Genomic DNA, 25,117 nt, shown 5'->3' on the forward strand with positions numbered 1-25,117 from the left:
CTAATCTAACCCAACCTAAACCTAATCAAACCCATTTAACCCAACCTAATCCTAATTGAACCCAAACTAATCCTAATTTAACCCAACCTAATCCTTATTTAATCCAATCTAATCCTAATTTAACCCAAACTATTCTAACCCAAACTAATCCTTATTTAATCCAACCTATTCTAACCCAACCTAATCCTTATTTAATCCAACCTAATCTAACCCAACCTAATCCTAATCAAACCCATCTAACCCAACCCAATCCTAATTGAACCCAACCTAATCCTAATTTAACCCAACCTAATCCTAAATTAACCCAACCTATTCTAACCCAACCTAATCCTAATTTAACCCAACCTAATCCTAAATTAACCCAACCTAATCCTAAATTAACCCAACCTAATCTAACCCAACCTAATCCTAATTTAATCCAACCTATTCTAACCCAACCTAATCCTAATTTAACCCAACCTAATCCTAATTTAATCCAACCTATTCTAACCCAACCTAATCCTAATTTAACCCAACCTAATCCTAATTTAATCCAACCTATTCTAACCCAACCTAATCCTAATTTAACCCAACCTAATCCTAATTTAATCCAACCTATTCTAACCCAACCTAATCCTAATTTAATCCAACCTATTCTAACCCAACCTAATCCTAATTTAACCCAACCTAATCCTAATTTATCCCAACCTAATCCTAATCTAACCCAACCTAATCCTAATTTAACCCAACCTAATCCTAATCTAACCCAACCTAATCCTAATCTAACCCAACCCAAAGTTAAATAAAAATAATTTTTATTCAAGGTGTCATGTTGGTGTCACATCCGTGGCAGAGATGAGAAGGTTGTTCAGAAACACTCTGGACATCACAGATCTGTTCATATGAGTGTAGGAAGAACTGAGAATTCACACTGTTTTATTAGAAATAGAGTATTTTTAATTTACCTGTTCAGAAAGAAATAAAAGTAAATATGGTTGACTACAACTAACAATCTGCAAAGAAGAATGGACAAATTCATTTAAAATATAAATATTGAGAAGAACATACATGGCGGTTATTGACTTTAACCTTGTATAATTCATGTGACATTGCAGGTTTAATACATGTACAGCATTTCTTTAATATAATTTAATGAATACATTATTACTGTATTGGGTCTAATCTTTTGTGATTGACTCCAGCCAGGTCTCCTTAGCAACCAAATTGGCCCGGTTGCTAGGGAGGGTAGAGTCACATGGGGTAACCTCCTCGTGGTCGCTATAATGTGGTTCTCGCTCTCGGTGGGGCGTGTGGTGAGTTGTGCGTGGATGCCGTGGAGAATAGCGTGAAGCCTACACGCGCTACGTCTCCACGGTAACACACTCAACAAGTCACGTGATAAAGATGCGCGGATTGACGGTCTCAGACACAACTGAGATTCGTCCTCCGACACCCGGATTAAGGAGAGTCACTACGCCACCACGAGGAGCGCATTGGGAATTGGGCGTTCCAACATTGGGGAGAAAAAAAAAGAATGTTGAACTCTGACTAGCACAAAAACTGGCGACACACACAAGCTCTGTTCCAAAACCTAGTGAGCTGCCTACCTAGACAGTATTTTAAGGCATCATATACAGTTAGCTTCACATACTCTTCCCTCATCTCCTTCTAAACTCTGATATTTCCTTTCTTCCGTGCTACACAAAACATGATTTTGTACCAATTATAAACACAATATGTTCGGTGTAACACGGAAGAAATCATTTTTCTGCGTTTGCAACAACACGAGGGAAGCGTTTGTTATTGGTTGCTCTAAAAGCCGAACGTTTTTGTACAACCCAAGTCATGAAATCGTCCTATAGTTGAACTATTATTAACTACAGGATTAACCATGGTTACTACAATATTACTATAGTAAAACTAAGGTTAATTTATTGCGAATAGGGTTGCCAACCATCCCGTATAATACAGAATCATCCCAGTGGTTCAGTGGTTATTTGTGAAATAAAAGTGGTTTCAATGTTTATATCGATCTATTTAAAGTGACTCTTATGTTGGGATAAATAACAGCTTATATTAATTAATGATTATATTGTTACTGATATTATAAAATGAGTATTTGCTGAATATAAGCAACTTGTGCTTGGTTTAAAGTTTGTATATTATTTTATTGAAAACGCATGTTGAAATCCATGTATTCAATATAATGCAACAGACTTTATATCTCTCAATCAGCATTACATTACATTCATGCACACCACAAACACATCACAGAGCTTTGAAAATTCTGACATTTATATTTTACAAGATATATTATAGTGTGAACTATAAGCCAGTTTGTTGAGTTTTAAAAAAACGAATTTACCATTAATAAAGCATAAACCATCATAAACACTGGTTGTTTAATGCGTCGATGTGTCGCCCAGAGTCATTACACTGACGCACACTTCACAAACACACAACAGTGATTCCGTCTCAGTGATCATGTGATGGGGAAAACAGCTCTTAACGCTATTTGATGTACAAAATTAGCCCAGATGGGACTTGAGATAGAAATGTGTAATGCACATTTTAATGACCATACAAGCATGGCAAGTCTGAACTATCACCAAAATACATAATCAGACGTAATTGTCTGCAAGCGCTATTCATGAGTTTTTCAGAAAAACAAATTCAGCACTTTCAAAATCTGCGATTAATCGTGATTAAGTATAAACTGTATGCGATTAATCGCACTTGACTATTAGTTTTATGTGATTAACCTCGATTAGCTATAAGTTGAATGCGATTAATCACGATTAAAAGTGTTTAGTGACTGATTGCACTGTTTTTTTTTTTTTTAATAAAGAATTTGGACACTTTTGAACTTTGACAATTTCGACCAGTCAATCATTTTGCTCGTTCTCACAGTATTGTAGCTGCAGAGAATTATTGAGGCTTAATGCCATTTTTATGCCATGTAGTTCATAACAGTTGCCAGTTGAGGGCGCTGTTTCACTGATGTTGTTATTGACAACCGTTTCTGCTTGTGCTGGTTTCAATAAAAAGAATTTGTTATTAGGAGTGCAGGTTTGGAAACTGGGGGCGTGGCTAATCCAACAGCTCAGTCTCGTGGAAGTAGAATGCTGAAATAATTTACAGCACCTTTGAGTGTATTAGCGTGCCATTCACACCGATTGCGTTTTTACATCTGTCCGCACTGTATTTCAATTGTTTTCCTACGTAAAAGCTCTAGTTCAACCCTTGCACAACGTCTCACGCTGGAGCCCCGCTGGGGGGAATAAAGTACCTTATTTGGCTGGTAGAAAGTTGGCAACCCTAATTGCGAAGGAAGCCACAATAATTGCAAGACCATAAATTCCCTGTCTATCCTCTAATGGGCTCCGTAGTTCCAAAGGGCATGTAGCAACATGCTAACACAAGACTCTGTCGGAATCACATGCAAGTCGATTCATGTGAGGAGCACTATTTGTGTGGTGCATAACATTATTGCCAATTTAAAGCATTCAAAACCAGCCACTTATGAGGTTCTACTTTAGTTACGATGCTGCCTTGGAAGGTAGCTGCCTATGAAGAGAGTAGAGAGCAAGGCAGCACAGGAGCTGATGCATAGCATATTCATGGGCTTCTTTGGGCTTTAAGATTTTTGGTTAAAAAGTATATGAATGTTTAACAGTAAGTGTATATTTTAGGTCCTAAAATGTACACACACATACTTATATAATATGTAGTTTAAATGCACTGTTAGTCACTTTAGCTAAATGCACATGCCAAATGTATATGCCTTAACCATAACAACTATAAAAGAATGAAGAAAATGCTTTTTAGATGCGTCACACATCAGGACATGTCAACTACCCACAAATATTTCTATTTCTAAAATAGGTTTTTGAGCAACTGTGTTCAGGCTGCAGACATACTTTGATGCAACGGACAGATCTATGATGTGTTGATGTGCAAATAAACATCATGAGAGTAAAATGTGTTTCTTAAAATAACATGACACCTAATTAAACACCTGATTAAAAACAGGTTTGTTTCAAACAGCTTTTCCCATCAACCATTTTCCCATCCATCTCTGCTGCAGTTCCTGAAGCTGCCGAGAGAGGTCGCTAGTGAGTTTATGAAAACCGATCAGTTCTTGTTCTCTCAGGATTTGTTAAACGCCGCCAGAACGGCCCAGATCATCTCCTCCGCTGAGGTCATGACCTTTGCGCTCTCCTGGTCGGGGTCAGCTTCTAGCAGCCTGCGGGACCGCGTGCAGGCGATTTTGTACCTGTCGTCCGGAAGTGATATAAGCACGCTTTCTAACACATCAGAGACGTGAGCCAGAATGATCAGCGCGAGCATACGATGACTCATACGGCGAGAATCATTCGTCCAGCGATCGAGAAGACTGTCCTGCAGACGCTGCACCAGATGCTCCTTCTCGTTGCTTTCCGTTAACGGGTGTGTTGTCATGTCAAACAACAGGAAGTTCTGCTTCTCTGTCGTCAGGACACCTTTCTCCACCAGATTCTTAGCTATACGCTCGCGAACGTTACGGATTTGGAAGTTCAACTTCAGGGGGTTCCACGTCTCACCTGGAAATTACAAACAAAATAAATACGATGAAATACTCATAAAGAAAACATGTCCTGGTCATATTTCATCACAAAAATCTAAATTGCATTTACATTAAAGGGATAGTTCACCGAAAGTATTTATAGTAAAAAATAACTTAAATGTTGATCTGTTTCTCACCCACATCTATCATATTACTTCTGAAGACATGAATTAAACCACTGGAGTCATTTGGATTATTTTATGCTGCCTTTATGTGCTATTTGGAGCTGTAAGTCTGATCATTTAGAATAGATAACATGCTAACAACACCTAGCTACATGCTAAAACATGTTAGCAACACCTAGCTACATGCTAGAAACAGGCTGGCAACACGTTAAATATGATAGCAGTGCCTACCTTTAAGCTAAAACATTCTAGAAACATGCTAACAACACATAGTTGCATGCTAAAACATACTAGCAACAGGCTAAAACTTTCTATAAATGCCTAGCTTCTGCTAAAACATCCTTAAAAGTTGTTAGCAACACCTAGCTACATGCTAAAACGTGCTAGCACTACCTTTAAACATTGTAAAACATACTAACAACATGTTTACAATGCCTATATGCATTGTTAAGCTAATGCATATATGCTATTTTAAATACTGTAGTATATGCCAGAGACGTGACGTGTTAGTCTGTGAAAATACCGTGTTAGGCAGGCTACACAAATATTGATCTTGACATTGTTAGCTTCTTGTCTTTTTTTTACATGTCTTACACTGTACATTTAGATTAAAATATTTTATGTTGTAGGCTACAAGAAAATAGCCTTTATTAATTAATTATTAGTAGTTGTAGTGTCTCAGAAAATCTTGCTCATTGTCACATAGCTCTTGTATACACTGAAGCGGCAGTTTAAGATAAACCCAGACCAGCTGAACGTCAAATAACTTTTGTCTGGTTAATACTTTTAAAGAACAATTTCCTTGGCCATAAATCCATAATGTCAAATCAAATGAAAGAAACAAGGTGAATATGAATAACACACATTTATTAAAACATAGAAGAACAACAAATAAAGAACAAGAAAACGGGAAGAACACTCAGACCGAAACTCGGCATTAACATTTCACTTATAATTAGCAGCACAATTAACTTCAGCACAGGCTACAAAATAAATGATGTTACTGAAATATTGTAAAGTGGTCATATGAACTACACAAATGAACGTTTAAAAAATAATATGCAAAATCGAATAGCTCCGCAACGGATGGTCGAAAAATGCGTAAAGAAGTCTAATATCTTTCACCATAGACCATGTTTAAATTTCGATGTTTCTTGCCAGAAATACCAACATATTCACTTTATCTGGTTTTAATAAGCTGCGGATTGGAGTAACTACACTACCCGCTGTGCTGAAGACCCGCTCTGATGGAGTACTGGTAGCACATATGCGCAGATATTTCCGTGCTAATCTTGCCATGAACGGAAATCTTTTGTCGTTCGTTTTCCACCAAGTCAGCGGGTCCTCTTCCCCATCAATGGCCATTTCCTGCAGGTACATGGTCATTTCTGCCTCCACCTTTTGCTCGTCAGTGTGTGTGGCTGTGGCTGCTCTCTTCGCAAGAAGGCTGCCCAAAGACGACTTTTTCTTAGGCGCAATATATTAAAAAGCCCGGATGAGTAGGCTACTAATTAGTTGGGCTAGTAAAATAACGAAATTATAGTTTTTCAGTAGAAAAACAATATCTATGTAAAGAGATATATTAAAATAAAAAGTGCTAAATGTGCACAACTCTTCTTAAGTGGAAGAAATATTTTTCCCCCTTACATGCAACATATTGGAAAGCGCGGATGAGTCAGTTGGGATAGTAAAATAACGAAATTATAGTTTTTAAGTGGAAAATAGTATTTATGTAAAGAGATATTAAAATAAAAAGTGCACAACTCTTCTTAAGTGAAAGCTAAAAAAAAAATGCTTCACGTGTCGTGCAACCTACTGATAAAGCGCCGACGAGTCATTAGTTGGGTTAGTAAAATAACGAAATTATAATTTGTCATATATATATATATATAACCTGTAACAGGCTAAAACTTTCTATAAATGCCTAGCTTCTGCTAAAACATCCTTAAAAGTTGTTAGCAACACCTAGCTACATGCTAAAACATGCTAGCACTAACTTTAAACATGCTAAAACATACTAGCAACATGTTTACAATGCCTAGCTACATGCTAACAACATGCTGGAAATGCCTAAATAAGTAACATGTTAAAACATGCCAAAAAGATATAGCTAAGTGCTAAAACACATTCAAGTAACATTACAAAACATGCTTGAAATGCTTAGCTAACTGTTAAAACATGCTTGCAACCCCTAGAAACAACACCTTGCTTAATGTTTAAACATGTTAACAAAACCTAGCTAAGTGCTAAAGCAAGCTATGAACAATTAGTTACATGCTAAAACATGCTTGCACAGCCTAGCTGCATGCTACAACATGTTAGCTTTCAACCTTGCATCTGATCTTTTAAATTAATTTATTGAATAATATTCTAAGGCCATTACATTTTGTCATCACATCAATTCGACCTCTTTAGGTAAATTACTAATAATAAACATCATTATTGTTTAAAAAACAACTATTTACTGTCCGCAGTTGTATGTAAGTGTGTTTATTTCATTGTTTTTAACATTGTTAGAGAGGTATTCATTGTTAGATCAGGTGCTGTTTGTTTACTGTGCTGTTTGTTTACTGTCTTGATCTTACGTAGCTTAATCGTGTGTTTGTGTGTGCGCGCTATATTTGTTTTGAACCGTCCCATAGTATAGTGTCTGTAAACAGTGCTTCACCTGCTTTAGAGTATTATTTATTGCTAAAGTGCAGCACAATTTATTTGCGGTGTACGGAAGTCACGAACCCTTAGTTTCGGTTGAGCACGTGACTAGCTTTGTTGTGCTAAGTAGCATTAAGGCATGGCCTGCATTTTCCACGGAACAGCTTGTTAAAACAATGTATTTATTGGACTGAATGCTGATGCGGAAGCGGCAGCGGAAGTGGTAGCCCTCTTATAAAGCCCTCCTCAAGTGAAGACCTACTTAGGTAAAGACCAGCGAGTCCACCGAGCAAGGACCACTCACCAAAGCACTTAAGTATTTTTTATTTTATCTCTTTTACTAATACATACTAATATGTGTAGTTCACTAATAACATATGCCTTCAAGCACATCCCTGTTATCTGTTGTAGACCGTTCACAAGATACAGATGCAAGACAAAACGCAACCCACACAACCTACGGCCGCTTTGCACTTCACCACTGTTCTCAGTGGGACTCTGGAACTGCCAGTCTGCTGTGAACAAAGCTGACTTCATTCCAGCCTTTGCCACCCAGTCCACCCTCAGCATCCTGGCACTGACAGAGACATGGATACGTCCTGAGGATACAGCAACACCTGCTGCTCTCTCCAACAACTTCTCCTTCTCCCACACCCCTCGACATACTGGTAGGGGTGGGGGAACAGGTTTGCTCATTCATAATAACTGGATTTTTTCACCACAGGCTTCACTATGTAACAATACATCTTTTGAATTCCATGCTATTACTACATTGCAACCCACAAAATTACATGTTGTTGTCATCTATCACCCTCCAGGTCAGCTGACAAGCTTTCTTGAGGAATTGGATGTCCTGCTGTCCTCCTTGCCAGAGGATGGCAGGCCACTTGTGGTTCTTGGCAATTTCAACATACACCAAGACAAGCCCCAGGCCATTGAACTGAATACTCTTCTGGCCTCATTTGACTTGGAAAGACTACACACCACAGCAACTCACAGGTCGGGCAACCAGCTGGACCTCATTTTTACACGTAACTGTACCACCTCTAATATTCTTGTTACACCTTTACATGTCTCTGATCACTACTTTGTTCAATTCAACATGATTCTCTCATCCATAGTAAAACCGACCCCCCCTTTGGTTTCCTTTCGCCGTAACCTCCGTTCCCTCTCACCCTCTCGCCTTTCCACTGACGTCTCTGCCTCTCTTCCCACAATAAATGTATTTTCCATGCTTGATGTAAACACTGTCACAGACACACTTAACTCTACTTTAACAACCTGTCTAGACAACATCTGTCCTCCCTCCTCTAGACCAGCACGGACTACACCACCCAGCCCCTGGCTGTCTGACGTCCTTCGTGAACATCGGACTGATCTCAGGGCAGCTGAGAGGAGATGGCAGAAATCTAAAGATCCAGCTGATCTAGGTAAATATCAGCTTCTGCTTGCAACTTTTTCAAATAACGTTAAAACTGCAAAAACTTCATATTACCAGACCAAGATCAACAGCACCACAGACACTCGTAGCTTGTTTAGAACATTTAACACACTTCTCTGCCCTCCCCCTCCACCACCTGACACATCACTGACAGCAGATATATTCGACACATTCTTTACTGATAAGGTTACAGCCATCAGCAATACATTCACAGCACCACACCCTGTCAAACACCCACCTCCTGTATGCAACTCTTCTGTCTCTATGTTCTCTCCTTTAACTGACACAGAGGTATCTAAACTCCTCCTCTCCAACCACCCCACAACCTGTTCCCTTGACCCCATTCCATCACACCTTCTCCAGGCCATCTCTCCGTCCATCCTACCGGCACTTACACACATAATTAACACATCCCTTCTTGCAGGCACTTTTCCCACTACATTTAAGCAGGCTCGAGTAACCCCACTGCTGAAAAAACCTGCACTTAACCCCACACAGAGAGAACACTACAGACCAGTCTCTCTCATCCCATTCATGGCAAAAACACTTGAAAGGGCAGTTTTCAATCAGATCTCCGCCTATCTCTCACAGAACAAGCTGCTGGATGACTATCAGTCGGGCTTCAAAAGTGGACACTCCACTGAGACTGCCCTGCTGTCTGTCATCGAGTCGCTGAGACAGGCGAAAGCTGAATCCAGATCATCCGTTCTGATTCTGCTGGACCTTTCTGCTGCCTTTGACACAGTCAACCATCAGCTCCTACTCTCCACCCTCTCTAAACTGGGTATCACTGGAACTGTGCTTGACTGGTTCAACTCTTATCTCTCAGAAAGGTCCTTTGAGGTAGCATGGAGAGGGGAAGTATCCAAGCCACACCAGTTACTTACTGGGGTACCTCAGGGATCAGTGCTTGGGCCACTTCTCTTCTCCATATACACAACATCACTGGGACCCATCATCCAGTCACATGGTTTCTCTTACCACTGCTACGCTGATGACACGCAACTCTACTTGTCTTTCCAGCCCAACGACACCACAGTGACCGCTCGAATCGCTACCTGTCTGGCAGACATCTCAGCCTGGATGAAGGAACACCACCTTCAACTCAACCCTGCCAAGACCGAACTCCTTGTCTTTCCAGCCAACCCTGCTGTTGAACACAACATCACCGTGCAGCTGGGTCCAACTACAGTTTCACCTTCCAAAACGGTCAGAAATCTAGGGGTAACCATTGATGACAAGCTAAATTTCACTGACCACATTTCAAAGACTGCAAGATCATGTAGATTTACACTCTACAATATCAGGAAGATAAGACCCTTCCTCTCTGTACATGCCACACAACTGCTCGTTCAGTCCCTTGTCATAACTAGACTGGACTACTGTAACGCTCTCATTGCAGGCCTTCCTGCATGTGCTATTAGACCTCTCCAAATGATCCAGAATGCAGCAGCACGTCTGGTCTTTAATGAACCAAAAAGAGCACATGTTACACCCCTCCTCGTCTCTCTCTACTGGCTGCCGGTTGATGCACGCATTAAATTCAAGGCCCTGATGCTGCATACAGAACAGTCACTGGGTCTGCTCCAGCATACCTAAAAACATTTCTGCAGAGCTACGTTCCCACCAGAAGCCTGCGGTCGGCTAATGAACGTCGCCTTGTTGTACCAAAACAAAGAGGCACCAAAACACTTTCCTGGACTTTCAGTTTCATCATACCACGTATTACATCTTTTCCAAGAGCACTTAACCAGTCACTAAAAAAATAATAATAATAATAATAATATATATATATATATATATATATATATATATATAAATAATTCTTGTTGCACTTTAATGTGTTTTGAATGCTATTCTGATGCTAGTGAAACATTGTAGTATGGCACTTTTCATACAAATGACTCCTTAAGATGATTCGCTGATGTTTTTCCTTTTTTGTAAGTCGCTTTGGATAAAAGCATCCGCCAAATGAATAAATGTAAATGTAAATAGAGAGCAGAGTTTGTGTTTCTGTCTCACCTGTGAGAAGCTCAATCCAGCTGGACACATTCTCTGGCGGCTCCGTGTTTTTAATGTGTTTCAAAGCTTCATCGAGCAGCACGTCACCTGTAGGAGCATCTGACTTAAACAACACCTGCAACAGAGGGACGGGCCAGTGGGAGGGGTGGAGAACATACATCACTATAGAGTGCAACAGTGCCCGCAAACTTGGTTCCGGAAGAATTTTTCCCATTCATTTTTTCAATAGGGATTAAATAGACCAGCTCTGAGGCGAATCACAACGTTACAAACTTTGATTTGAAAATCAGACAAAAATGATGTAATTATGATCTAACACCTTTTCTGTATCCACCTTTTGACTCATAACAGTAAGACAGCGCCCTCTGTCTGCTCGTATGAATGTAACACATTATAAGAAAGTGTTTCACCGCTGTTCAAAAGCTCCTCTGATTTATACGGATAAACGTTTTCAGACTGAATAAACTAAAAATTTAATGAAACAAATGACAATAAAATATAATGTAACTGCATTCTGAATACCATCTGCAGCTGAAATAGAATACAGTTACAGTTACATCCTGTTACATGTATTCCATTACTTCCTCACCATAGATACATGAACTACAATCCCATGATTCATTGCAAATGACGTAATCTAATGAACAACAATGGAAAATATAGAACTGTTGATTTTAAGTTATTGATTACAGATATAGAAATAACATATTTGTATTTAATTGCAAAATAAACAGACATATGGGTGATTGACAAATATTGTTGTCCAATGTGAAATATTTTTGTATAAATGTAATTTTTCATTATTAAAGTTAATGTTGTTTTTAAAAAAATGTGTAAAACATTTATAACATTTTCTACAAATAAATTGATATATTTACTTTCAAAATGTCATGTGGTACAACCTGAGCAAAATGTATTAAAGTAGTTTCCTTGCACCTTGAATACATGCGAGTACAGCCGTTTTTTTTACGGTATTTGTCAAGATGAAACATATTTTTTTAAGTATTTCGTGCATTTTTAAGTCAAGAATATCAAGAGGTTTTCTCGTGGTTACACAACATGATCAAATGTGTCTTTTCTTTAAAATGTCCAAATATTGATATTTCATGATATGATAAAATAATGATTTGTTTTGAAATGTTCACACACAGTCTTGCGTGTCTAAAGAGATATTCTCTGTTTTATGATTTGTGTCACATGACAACAAAATTGCTTGATTTGGTGGACAAACGATTTTTAAATAATAATCATATTTAAAAAAAAAAATAGTTACAATTTTTATTTCTTAAGATATAATAATAGACAATTATTCAGCATAACTAATGTCAACATTTCTTTTTTTCATGAATTTCAGCCTTTAATGATACGGACGGTTACACCACATGACATTTTTGAAGTTAACAGACAGTGCAGACAGACAGCACACTGGAGGTTATGTCATGCACTAAATAGGGAGCAAGGGAGTATCCTATAGCTCTCCTATAACTGTTCTGAGACCAGTGCAGACAGACAGCACACTGGAGGTTAAGTCATGCACTAAATAGGGAGCAAGGGAGTATCCTATAGCTCTCCTATAACTGTTCTGAGACCAGTGCAGACAGACAGCACACTGGAGGTTAAGACGTGCACTAAATAGGGATCAAGGGAGCATCCTATAGCTCTCTATAACTGTTCTGAGACCAGTGCAGACAGACAGCACACTGAGGTTAAGTCATGCACTAAATAGGGAGCAAGGGAGCATCCTATAGCTCTCCTATAACTTTTCTGAGACCAGTGCAGACAGACAGCACACTGGAGGTTAAGTCATGCACTAAATAGGGAGCAAGGGAGCATCCTATAGCTCTCCTATAACTGTTCTGAGACCAGTGCAGACAGACAGCACACTGGAGATTAAGTCGTGAACTAAATAGGGAGCAAGGGAGCATCCTATAGCTCTCCTATAACTTTTCTGAGACCAGTGCAGACAGACAGCACACTGGAGGTTAAGTCATGCACTAAATAGGGAGCAAGGGAGCATCCTATAGCTCTCCTATAACTGTTCTGAGACCAGTGCAGACAGACAGCACACTGGAGATTAAGTCGTGAACTAAATAGGGAGCAAGGGAGCATCCTATAGCTCTCCTATAACTGTTCTGAGACCAGTGCAGACAGACAGCACACTGGAGGTTAAGTCATGCACTAAATAGGGAGCAAGGGAGCATCCTATAGCTCTCTATAACTGTTCTGAGACCAGTGCAGACAGACAACACACTGGAGATTAAGTCATGCACTAAATAGGGAGCAAGGGAGCATCCTATAGCTCTCTATAACTGTTCTGAGACCAGTGCAGACAGACAGCACACTGGAGATTAAGTCATGCACTAAATAGGGAGCAAGGGAGCATCCTATAGCTCTCTATAACTGTTCTGAGACCAGTGCAGACAGACAACACACTGGAGGTTAAGTCATGCACTAAATAGGGAGCAAGGGAGCATCCTATAGCTCTCCTATAACTGTTCTGAGACCAGTGCAGACAGACAGCACACTGGAGGTTAAGTCATGCACTAAATAGGGAGCAAGGGAGCATCCTATAGGTCTCCTATAACTGTTCTGAGACCAGTGCAGACAGACAGCACACTAGAGGTTAAGTCATTCACTAAATAGGGAGCAAGGGAGCATCCTATATCTCTCTATGCAGTTAAGTGCGTTCACTCCTAAAATCGGATCAAAAGTTCAGTTTCAGGCTGCAGATGATGTTTGGGTCACTCAATAATCATCAGTTCATAGATTCACCATTTATAATGGATCATTTATTTTAACATGATTGACTGTGATTGGATGATGCTGGACGATACTTTCAATCTGAATTAATTATGATAATTACTCATTAACATCTCAGAAACATGAATAATCAACACTCATGCAAACATCATAAACTATTGGATGAAACAAATCTGACTTTCTATAGCTTGATATTTCTTAAAATTTCACAACGTGGTCTCACTCTCCACATATGTGGATATACATTTTTAGGAAAACTCTTTGGTCTAAAATGTAGTTTTACAGCAGTCATGCTCATGCTCAGGAGGATATACAAATATATAAATAGTCTGAGAGTTTAGAGAGAGAGACTCGCTTGCTTCATTAACAGTGCATTATGGGAGTGGGCGGAGCTAAAGAGCTCTGTGATTATTGGATATCTCTTCAGGATTATGGGTAATGTAGTTCTTCACCAGGAATTACTCTATTAAACACATATATATTTTTTTAAATGAAGTTGAATTAACTTGGACAGATCGATTAACAACCTCAGAGATCACGGTAGGTCTGTCTTTAAAGATTTACAAGTTATTGTTAAAAATAAATTGTCCATGGAAATAATTTATGGGAATTTTATAAAAAGCCCATACAAGTCAATTATAAAAAGCACAAACGTGTGTTCCAGTGAGACACTTCCAATGCAAGTCAATGGGGTTTAATCTGTCAACATTAAAATACTGTTTCACAAGTATAGACACAAGACATAAACAATATGATTTTAGTGTGATAAAATCACTTAATAACCTTTTCTATGTAAAGTTATATTCAGTTGTCATGACAACGGAATGCCGGAAAATTCCATAATCACAGATTTTGATTTTATCACAATAAAATCACGTAGAACAAAGATTCATCACTCTTCAAGACATTTTGAAAGAGTTTCAGAACAAATATGTTAAGTGTATTTTGTGGTCACACAACTTGATCTCTTTATTATTGCGTAGACACACTTCAGAACACACTTCAGATATTAATGTCTGTGGCTCACAGCAGATGTATATGTAAAAGAACGTAAATGAATTGTTCCAGCAGCAGAGTGACACGCTCACAACGAGAGTCACATATCTGGCCGGACAGGTTCTGTGACACCGAGTGAACAAGACGGCTGTCTTTTACACAAGTCATCAAGCAATTAGGAAACATTCACAGAGTACACACCTGCTTCTGCTGACGTTTACCAGCTGAGATAAGATGTGGCGGACTGTGTGTTTAACGCCATCAAACACACACTTTTGTGGTTCTTTTAGCAGATGCATATTTCCCAAACAAAATGAATATGTTTTTGTCACTCTTGATAACATTGTTTACGTTCTTAAACCCAGAAACCTGAACTGTCCGGTGACCTCAACTAATTGAGTCCTCCTCATTGACGACTCACAACTTGACATAAATAATGAGTCTGCATACTTTGTGTTGGCTAGTATTTTTGGGGTGATAAGAGTGTGTTGCGGTTACCTTCCTGTCGAGAAGTTTTCTTTTGCGTGTACTCTGAGGTTCGAGATAAATGCGACCCCGCAGCGTCAGCTCCACCAGCAAGCAGCTGCGCAACCCTGACGAGATGCTGTCATTCCAGAACGAAGTGTAGCCCTGCGGATCACACGGATCACGTCAATTCCCAACCACAGATGGATTCAAAAACAGTGTTGGGTAAGTTACTCAATATGCACATACATGTATCGCAAACTCTGCCACCTCATTCAGACAATGTCATGAAAGAGTTTGTGAAACTTTTAAAACTAGTTTCAATTTTAAACACATAGAACTGAAGAAAAGACCTTAAAATATAATTTACTTATTACACGTTTCTCTAAAACACTTGACTGTGATTGGTCAGTGGCAGCAGTGAAATATTTCAGTATTTTGAGCGTCATGGTTTATTTTGTGATTATGACTGGCTGATGATGACATTTCCCCTTAATTCTATTCTTTTTTCTTTTGTGTTTGTATTTTGTTTTGGAAATTGGTAGTGGCCAAACTGAGAAGTTGATGAGCCCAATGTTTGGACCTGACAGGATGCACCTGTGCTGAGGGTTCAACTGGCTTTAAAACCGGCTCTCTGCCAGTCTGCAAGAGTCTCTCCCAGATCCAGACCTGTGTTGTTTTGGCTTTATTCTTGTTTTGTTTTAATTTAATTTCCTGTACATATTCTTTCTTTCTCTTTATTAAATTATATTATTTGAGCCTGTATCTAACGTGTAGTCTCCCTCATTGTTGTGGCTTACGAGCCGGCCTTGACAGTTAGTAATCATTTACATTTACATTTACATTTATGCATTTGGCAGACGCTTTTATCCAAAGCGACTTACAGTGCACTTATTACAGGGACAACCCCCCCGGAACAACCTGGAGTTAAGTGCCTTGCTCAAGGACACAATGGTGGTGGCCGTGGGGTTAGAACCTGTGACCTTCTGATTAACAGCCCTGTGCTTTAGCCACTACACCACCACCACTCCTGTCAGATCCTAATCAGATGCATGGAGTGTGATTCTAATAAAACATCTCCACAGTGAAATAGAAGAGAGATCACTTATCTAATGCTCTCCTAATACATAAATACATACATATCCTAAATAGTAAAATGCTGCATTATTCTAAAACAGGCAGCTTTGCTCTTTGTTTTCCATCACAAAGAATATAGAAGTCCTTCAGACAATGCATGTGTTCATAAATCTGAAGTCTGAAGGGTTTACCAGCATCAGCATGTGACATTTTAATTATAACGACATGTCATCAAATCATACCTGAGCTTGACTACATGCAGACGAAGAGATTATACACGCCTGTTTTATATTCACTAAGTAAAAAGGAAGTTTGCTGAAAGATTATACATGAGAATAGTTTGACGCACACACACACCAGCTCACTTTACAACCTGATATTTCAGTCCTGCATTAAAACTAAACTTATTAAATATCTATAACATGATAATAACTACAGGGTTTCCACCCTTTCTGACCAATAGATTTCCATGTCATTTGGGACTGCTGGAAACGGATTTTCAACTGAAATTTTTTTTTTATTCAAAATGATTTGTGAATGAGTGCAAGCAGTTCACTGAAAAGAAGGATTTGCTTATCAGAACCGATAGTTGCTTTTTGGTTAGGGTTAGATTAGGTTAGTTTTTACTGATTAATCGTGCCGATAGTGGCTTTTTGGTTAGGGTTAGATTAGGTTAGTTTTTACTGATTAATCGTGCCGATAGTTGCTTTTTGGTTAGGATTAGATTAGGCTAGTTTTTACTGATTAATCGTGCCGATAGTTGCTTTTTGGTTAGGATTAGATTAGGTTAGTTTTTACTGATTAATCGTGCCGATAGTTGCTTTTTGGTTAGGATTAGATTAGGTTAGTTTTTACTGATTAATCGTGCCGATAGTTGCTTTTTGGTTAGGATTAGATTAGGTTAGTTTTTACTGATTAATCGTGCCGATAGTTGCTTTTTGGTTAGGATTAGATTAGGTTAGTTTTACTGATTAATCGTGCCGATAGTTGCTTTTTGGTTAGGATTAGATTAGGTTAGTTTTTACTGATTAATCGTGCCGATAGTTGCTTTTTGGTTAGGATTAGATTAGGTTAGTTTTTACTGATTAATCGTGCCGATAGTTGCTTTTTGGTTAGGATTAGATTAGGTTAGTTTTACTGATTAATCGTGCCGATAGTTGCTTTTGGTTAGGATTAGATTAGGTTAGTTTTACTGATTAATCGTGTCGATAGTTGCTTTTTGGTTAGGATTAGATTAGGTTAGTTTTTACTGATTAATCGTGCCGATAGTTGCTTTTGGTTAGGATTAGATTAGGTTAGTTTTTACTGATTAATCGTGCCGATAGTTGCTTTTTGGTTAGGATTAGATTAGGTTAGTTTTTACTGATTAATCGTGCCGATAGTTGCTTTTTGGTTAGGATTAGATTAGGTTAGTTTTTACTGATTAATCGTGCCGATAGTTGCTTTTTGGTTAGGATTAGATTAGGTTAGTTTTACTGATTAATCGTGCCGATAGTTGCTTTTGGTTAGGATTAGATTAGGTTAGTTTTTACTGATTAATCGTGCCGATAGTTGCTTTTTGGTTAGGATTAGATTAGGTTAGTTTTTACTGATTAATCGTGCCGATAGTTGCTTTTTGGTTAGGATTAGATTAGGTTAGTTTTACTGATTAATCGTGCCGATAGTTGCTTTTTGGTTAGGATTAGATTAGGTTAGTTTTTACTGATTAATCGTGCCGATAGTTGCTTTTTGGTTAGGATTAGATTAGGTTAGTTTTTACTGATTAATCGTGCCGATAGTTGCTTTTTGGTTAGGATTAGATTAGGTTAGTTTTACTGATTAATCGTGCCGATAGTTGCTTTTTGGTTAGGATTAGATTAGGTTAGTTTTACTGATTAATCGTGCCGATAGTTGCTTTTTGGTTAGGATTAGATTAGGTTAGTTTTTACTGATTAATCGTGCCGATAGTTGCTTTTTGGTTAGGATTAGATTAGGTTAGTTTTTACTGATTAATCGTGCCGATAGTTGCTTTTTGGTTAGGATTAGATTAGGTTAGTTTTTACTGATTAATCGTGCCGATAGTTGCTTTTTGGTTAGGATTAGATTAGGTTAGTTTTTACTGATTAATCGTGCCGATAGTTGCTTTTTGGTTAGGATTAGATTAGGTTAGTTTTTACTGATTAATCGTGCCGATAGTTGCTTTTGGTTAGGATTAGATTAGGTTAGTTTTACTGATTAATCGTGTCGATAGTTGCTTTTTGGTTAGGATTAGATTAGGTTAGTTTTTACTGATTAATCGTGCCGATAGTTGCTTTTGGTTAGGATTAGATTAGGTTAGTTTTTACTGATTAATCGTGCCGATAGTTGCTTTTTGGTTAGGATTAGATTAGGTTAGTTTTTACTGATTAATCGTGCCGATAGTTGCTTTTTGGTTAGGATTAGATTAGGTTAGTTTTACTGATTAATCGTGCCGATAGTTGCTTTTTGGTTAGGATTAGATTAGGTTAGTTTTTACTGATTAATCGTGCCGATAGTTGCTTTTTGGTTAGGATTAGATTAGGTTAGTTTTTACTGATTAATCGTGTCGATAGTTGCTTTTTGGTTAGGGTTAGATTAGGTTAGTTTTTACTGATTAATCGTGTCGATAGTTGCTTTTTGGTTAGGATTAGATTAGGTTAGTTTTTACTGATTAATCGTGCCGATAGTTGCTTTTTGGTTAGGGTTAGATTAGGTTAGTTTTTACTGATTAATCGTGCCGATAGTTGCTTTTTGGTTAGGATTAGATTAGGTTAGTTTTACTGATTAATCGTGCCGATAGTTGCTTTTTGGTTAGGATTAGATTAGGTTAGTTTTTACTGATTAATCGTGCCGATAGTTGCTTTTTGGTTAGGATTAGATTAGGTTAGTTTTTACTGATTAATCGTGCCGATAGTTGCTTTTTGGTTAGGATTAGATTAGGCTAGTTTTTACTGATTAATCGTGCCGATAGTTGCTTTTTGGTTAGGGTTAGATTAGGTTAGTTTTTACTGATTAATCGTGCCGATAGTTGCTTTTTGGTTAGGGTTAGATTAGGTTAGTTTTTACTGATTAATCGTGCCGATAGTTGCTTTTTGGTTAGGGTTAGATTAGGTTAGTTTTTACTGATTAATCGTGCCGATAGTGGCTTTTTGGTTAGGGTTAGATTAGGTTAGTTTTTACTGATTAATCGTGCCGATAGTTGCTTTTTGGTTAGGATTAGATTAGGCTAGTTTTTACTGATTAATCGTGCCGATAGTGGCTTTTTGGTTAGGATTAGATTAAGCTAGTTTTTACTGATTAATCGTGCCGATAGTGGCTTTGTGGTTAGGGTTAGATAAGGTTAGTTTTTACTGATTAATCGGTGCCGATAGTTGCTTTTTGGTTAGGATTAGATTAGGTTAGTTTTTACTGATTAATCGGTGCCGATAGTGGCTTTTTGGTTAGGGTTAGATAAGGTTAGTTTTTACTGATTAATCGTGCCGATAGTGGCTTTTTGGTTAGGGTTAGATTAGGTTAGTTTTTACTGATTAATCGTGCCGATAGTGGCTTTTTGGTTAGGGTTAGATTAGGTTAGTTTTTACTGATTAATCAGTGCCGATAGTTGCTTTTTGGTTAGGGTTAGATTAGGTTAGTTTTTACTGATTAATCGTGCCGATAGTGGCTTTTTGGTTAGGGTTAGATTAGGTTAGTTTTTACTGATTAATCGTGCCGATAGTGGCTTTTTGGTTAGGGTTAGATTAGGTTAGTTTTTACTGATTAATCGTGCCGATAGTGGCTTTTTGGTTAGGGTTAGATTAGGTTAGTTTTTACTGATTAATCGTGCCGATAGTGGCTTTTGGTTAGGGTTAGATTAGGTTAGTTTTTACTGATTAATCGTGCCGATAGTGGCTTTTGGTTAGGGTTAGATTAGGTTAGTTTTTACTGATTAATCTGTACCGATAGTGGCTTTTGGTTAGGGTTAGATTAGGTTAGTTTTTACTGATTAATCGTGCCGATAGTTGCTTTTGGTTAGGATTAGATTAGGTTAGTTTTACTGATTAATCGTGCCGATAGTTGCTTTTTGGTTAGGGTTAGATTAGGTTAGTTTTTACTGATTAATCGTGCCGATAGTTGCTTTTTGGTTAGGGTTAGATTAGGTTAGTTTTTACTGATTAATCGTGCCGATAGTTGCTTTTTGGTTAGGGTTAGATTAGGTTAGTTTTTACTGATTAATCGTGCCGATAGTTGCTTTTGGTTAGGGTTAGATTAGGTTAGTTTTTACTGATTAATCGTGCCGATAGTTGCTTTTGGTTAGGGTTAGATTAGGTTAGTTTTTACTGATTAATCGTGCCGATAGTTGCTTTTGGTTAGGGTTAGATTAGGTTAGTTTTTACTGATTAATCGTGCCGATAGTTGCTTTTTGGTTAGGGTTAGATTAGGTTAGTTTTACTGATTAATCGTGACCGATAGTTGCTTTTGGTTAGGGTTAGATTAGGTTAGTTTTACTGATTAATCGTGCCGATAGTGGCTTTTGGTTAGGGTTAGATTAGGTTAGTTTTACTGATTAATCGTGCCGATAGTGGCTTTTGGTTAGGGTTAGATTAGGTTAGTTTTTACTGATTAATCGTGCCGATAGTTGCTTTTGGTTAGGGTTAGATTAGGTTAGTTTTACTGATTAATCGTGCCGATAGTTGCTTTTTGGTTAGGGTTAGATTAGGTTAGTTTTTACTGATTAATCGTGCCGATAGTTGCTTTTGGTTAGGGTTAGATTAGGTTAGTTTTACTGATTAATCGTGCCGATAGTTGCTTTTTGGTTAGGGTTAGATTAGGTTAGTTTTTACTGATTAATCGTGCCGATAGTTGCTTTTTGGTTAGGATTAGATTAGGTTAGTTTTTACTGATTAATCTGTACCGATAGTTGCTTTTTGGTTAGGATTAGATTAGGTTAGTTTTTACTGATTATTTGTGCCGATAGTTGCTTTTTGGTTAGGGTTAGATTAGGTTAGTTTTTACTGATTAATTGTGCCGATAGTGGCTTTTTGGTTAGGGTTAGATTAGGTTAGTTTTTACTGATTAATTGTGCCGATAGTGGCTTTTTGGTTAGGATTAGATTAGGTTAGTTTTTACTGATTAATCAGTGCCGATAGTTGCTTTTTGGTTAGGGTTAGATTAGGTTAGTTTTTACTGATTATTTGTGCCGATAGTTGCTTTTTGGTTAGGGTTAGATTAGGTTAGTTTTTACTGATTAATTGTGCCGATAGTGGCTTTTTGGTTAGGGTTAGATTAGGTTAGTTTTTACTGATTAATCAGTGCCGATAGTGGCTTTTTGGTTAGGGTTAGATTAGGTTAGTTTTTACTGATTAATCAGTGCCGATAGTTGCTTTTTGGTTAGGGTTAGATTAGGTTAGTTTTTACTGATTAATCGTGCCGATAGTTGCTTTTGGTTAGGGTTAGATTAGGTTAGTTTTACTGATTAATCGTGCCGATAGTTGCTTTTTGGTTAGGGTTAGATTAGGTTAGTTTTTACTGATTAATCGTGCCGATAGTTGCTTTTGGTTAGGGTTAGATTAGGTTAGTTTTACTGATTAATCGTGACCGATAGTTGCTTTTGGTTAGGGTTAGATTAGGTTAGTTTTTACTGATTAATCGTGCCGATAGTTGCTTTTTGGTTAGGGTTAGATTAGGTTAGTTTTTACTGATTAATCGTGCCGATAGTTGCTTTTGGTTAGGGTTAGATTAGGTTAGTTTTACTGATTAATCGTGCCGATAGTTGCTTTTTGGTTAGGGTTAGATTAGGTTAGTTTTTACTGATTAATCGTGCCGATAGTTGCTTTTTGGTTAGGGTTAGATTAGGTTAGTTTTTACTGATTAATCTGTACCGATAGTTGCATTTTGGTTAGGGTTAGAATAGGTTAGTTTTTACTGATTAATCTGTACCGATAGTGGCTTTTTGGTTAGGGTTAGATTAGGTTAGTTTTTACTGATTAATCGTGCCGATAGTGGCTTTTTGGTTAGGGTTAGATTAGGTTAGTTTTTACTGATTAATCGTGCCGATAGTTGCTTTTTGGTTAGGGTTAGATTAGGTTAGTTTTTACTGATTAATCGTGCCGATAGTTGCTTTTTGGTTAGGGTTAGATTAGGTTAGTTTTTACTGATTAATCGTGCCGATAGTTGCTTTTTGGTTAGGGTTAGATTAGGTTAGTTTTTACTGATTAATCAGTGCCGATAGTTGCTTTTTGGTTAGGGTTAGATTAGGTTAGTTTTTACTGATTATTTGTGCCAATAGTTGCTTTTTGGTTAGGGTTAGATTAGGTTAGTTTTTACTGATTAATTGTGCCGATAGTGGCTTTTTGGTTAGGGTTAGATTAGGTTAGTTTTTACTGATTAATCAGTGCCGATAGTGGCTTTTTGGTTAGGGTTAGATTAGGTTAGTTTTTACTGATTAATCAGTGCCGATAGTTGCTTTTTGGTTAGGGTTAGATTAGGTTAGTTTTTACTGATTAATTGTGCCGATAGTTGCTTTTTGGTTAGGGTTAGATTAGGTTAGTTTTTACTGATTAATCGTGCCGATAGTTGCTTTTTGGTTAGGGTTAGATTAGGTTAGTTTTTACTGATTAATCGTGCCGATAGTTGCTTTTTGGTTAGGGTTAGATTAGGTTAGTTTTTACTGATTAATCTGTACCGATAGTTGCTTTTTGGTTAGGGTTAGATTAGGTTAGTTTTTACTGATTAATCTGTACCGATAGTTGCTTTTTGGTTAGGGTTAGATTAGGTTAGTTTTTACTGATTAATCGTGCCGATAGTTGCTTTTTGGTTAGGGTTAGATTAGGTTAGTTTTTACTGATTAATCGGTGCCGATAGTTGCTTTTTGGTTAGGGTTAGATTAGGCTAGTTTTTACTGATTAATCTGTACCGATAGTTGCTTTTTGGTTAGGGTTAGATTAGGTTAGTTTTTACTGATTAATCGGAACCGATAGTTGCTTTTTGGTTAGGGTTAGATTAGGTTAATTTTTACTGATTAATCTGTACCGATAGTTGCTTTTTGGTTAGGGTTAGATTAGGTTAGTTTTTACTGATTAATCTGTACCGATAGTTGTTTTTTGGTTAGGGTTAGATTAGGTTAGTTTTTACTGATTAATCTGTACCGATAGTTGCTTTTTGGTTAGATTAGGTTAGTTTTTACAGATTAATCTGTATCGATAGTTGCTTTTTAGCACAATCTCTATGTGATTGTTTTTATTTAATCTCTAGAGGCTGCTGTTATTCTTAAGAATCCTCCAGAGAAAAAAACTATCAGCTACTATCGGACGTCACTACAGCTTGCAAGCAAGTTCTACTCTACACTATTGATTTATACCACTTTGTTCTACATTGTCATTGTTTTTAAATGCCCATACAGTGACTCCAGCCTAGTTTAATTGTGTTCTCTCCGACTCACTGAAATTCCGACTCACCTTCACTGAAAGAAAACTGGTTAAACTAGATCTTTTCAGAATAATAAGATTAATTTTCAACACCCTTGAGAATTTTTCCACAAACCGCAGCTACATGACAAGTACACACACTTCAGAAGCTCCAGGCCTGAAACACTACCTGACCACTTAATGTCTTCATGAAACTTAAAAATGCCATTCAATATCATGAAACCTCTTTGTCTTTGAGTCCCAGCAGCAGAATCTCCTCCATCAGTGTGAGTCTCAGTGATTTGGAGTCTGTGTCCTTCTCTTCATCAGAGTTCACATCTCTTCTGTCCTCCTTCTCCTCGGCGCTACTCCAACTGTCCACCGGAGCCTCCACACGACGGTTTCGCTTCGTCAATGTGGTCATTCTGTCCTGAAAACAAAAAACTTTAGGATTACACCCTCTTCAGTCACTTCCAACACTTTAAACACATTAAGAATAAAAATATATGGCTGTTTCTTGACATTCAAGCACTTTTAGCACTGTGGACCTCGTTAAAACACTTTTCACACTGTCACTAATTGATTACATTTGTCTACTAACAATATCCGACAGTTACAGCTTGACTGGAAATGATGCCCAATAAAAATATTTGATATTTCCCTTCCGTGTTTTTCTTCGATTATCAAGACCAAAACAGTCAAATCTATACATAAAAGACATTCAAATGTAAAAAAGGTTCAAAGAAACACTACAAATTCAGTTTTAATGTGACCTTCGTATAACAAAAAGAAAAACATTTGACTAATAATCATAAAACTGCCTTTATAAAGACACACTTTTCATATATCACAGTATGCTGAGGACACATCAAGTCAACTTTACACTACTATTATATTGAGTTATAACTTTAAACAATTCTCTCCTCACACGAGTGTATCGAGATATTTAGTGTTTTACATTTGCATGCCAGACTTCTGCTTCTGTTTTATGGTAGGCCTATTCAAAATATTATCAGTATCTTTTTCTTAGCTACATAAGCATGAAATGTCTTACATTTCCATGTAAATAAACTCACCTCATCTGTCTATCACAGCAAAAATATAATAAGATCCAATGTGCGATTTTCCATTCGGTTACACTTCCCTTCCCGGTGTGTTCACCTGTTTACCTGACAGGGCAGCGCTCACCTGCGGACACGCCTCTAAAACAGGTCAGCCAATCAGCATAAGCGCAAGATTCTCTTATCCAATCACAACTCACGCTACAAACGCAAGTAACGCGGGGATTCGCGTAACACCGGTTCTGTGCGCCTCACCCGGATACAGGATCCAGATGCATCGGACACTTTCACACACCGTGCTTATTTGAACTTTATTTAATATTTTACCCCATAGTCAATCACCATTATTTTTGTCACAAATATCCTAATTAAATGTTAATAAACTTCTAGAATGAAATAACCGGAAAACGAATCGTTTTGTTCACCCTTCACACATTTAAGTAGTGTTAAATATGTTTTATAATTTGTTAATAATTTTGTGAAACGCTTCTGGTTTTAGCTACAAAAGACCTTTCAGGCTGATTTTGACCTCATTGGCCATTTCACCTGTCCAT

General features: G+C 37.7%; 1 protein-coding gene across 1 annotated transcript; it reads right to left on the minus strand.

Annotated features, from left to right (window-relative positions):
- Positions 1 to 952: 952 nt before the first annotated feature.
- LOC127620300 (Golgi phosphoprotein 3-like) lies at positions 953 to 24,680 on the minus strand. Its single transcript, XM_052093491.1, has 5 exons — positions 24,579 to 24,680; positions 23,747 to 23,932; positions 15,080 to 15,211; positions 10,826 to 10,940; positions 953 to 4,562 (listed from the first exon to the last, which is right to left on the minus strand). Exons 2-5 carry the CDS (start codon positions 23,924 to 23,926, stop codon positions 4,129 to 4,131), a joined length of 861 nt encoding a protein of 286 aa, XP_051949451.1. The 5' UTR covers positions 23,927 to 23,932; positions 24,579 to 24,680; the 3' UTR covers positions 953 to 4,128.
- Between the last annotated feature and the right edge of the window lie 437 nt (positions 24,681 to 25,117).

The sequence above is a fragment of the Xyrauchen texanus genome, chromosome 26 (assembly GCF_025860055.1).
Source record: "Xyrauchen texanus isolate HMW12.3.18 chromosome 26, RBS_HiC_50CHRs, whole genome shotgun sequence".
NCBI classification, from domain to species: Eukaryota; Metazoa; Chordata; class Actinopteri; order Cypriniformes; family Catostomidae; genus Xyrauchen; species Xyrauchen texanus.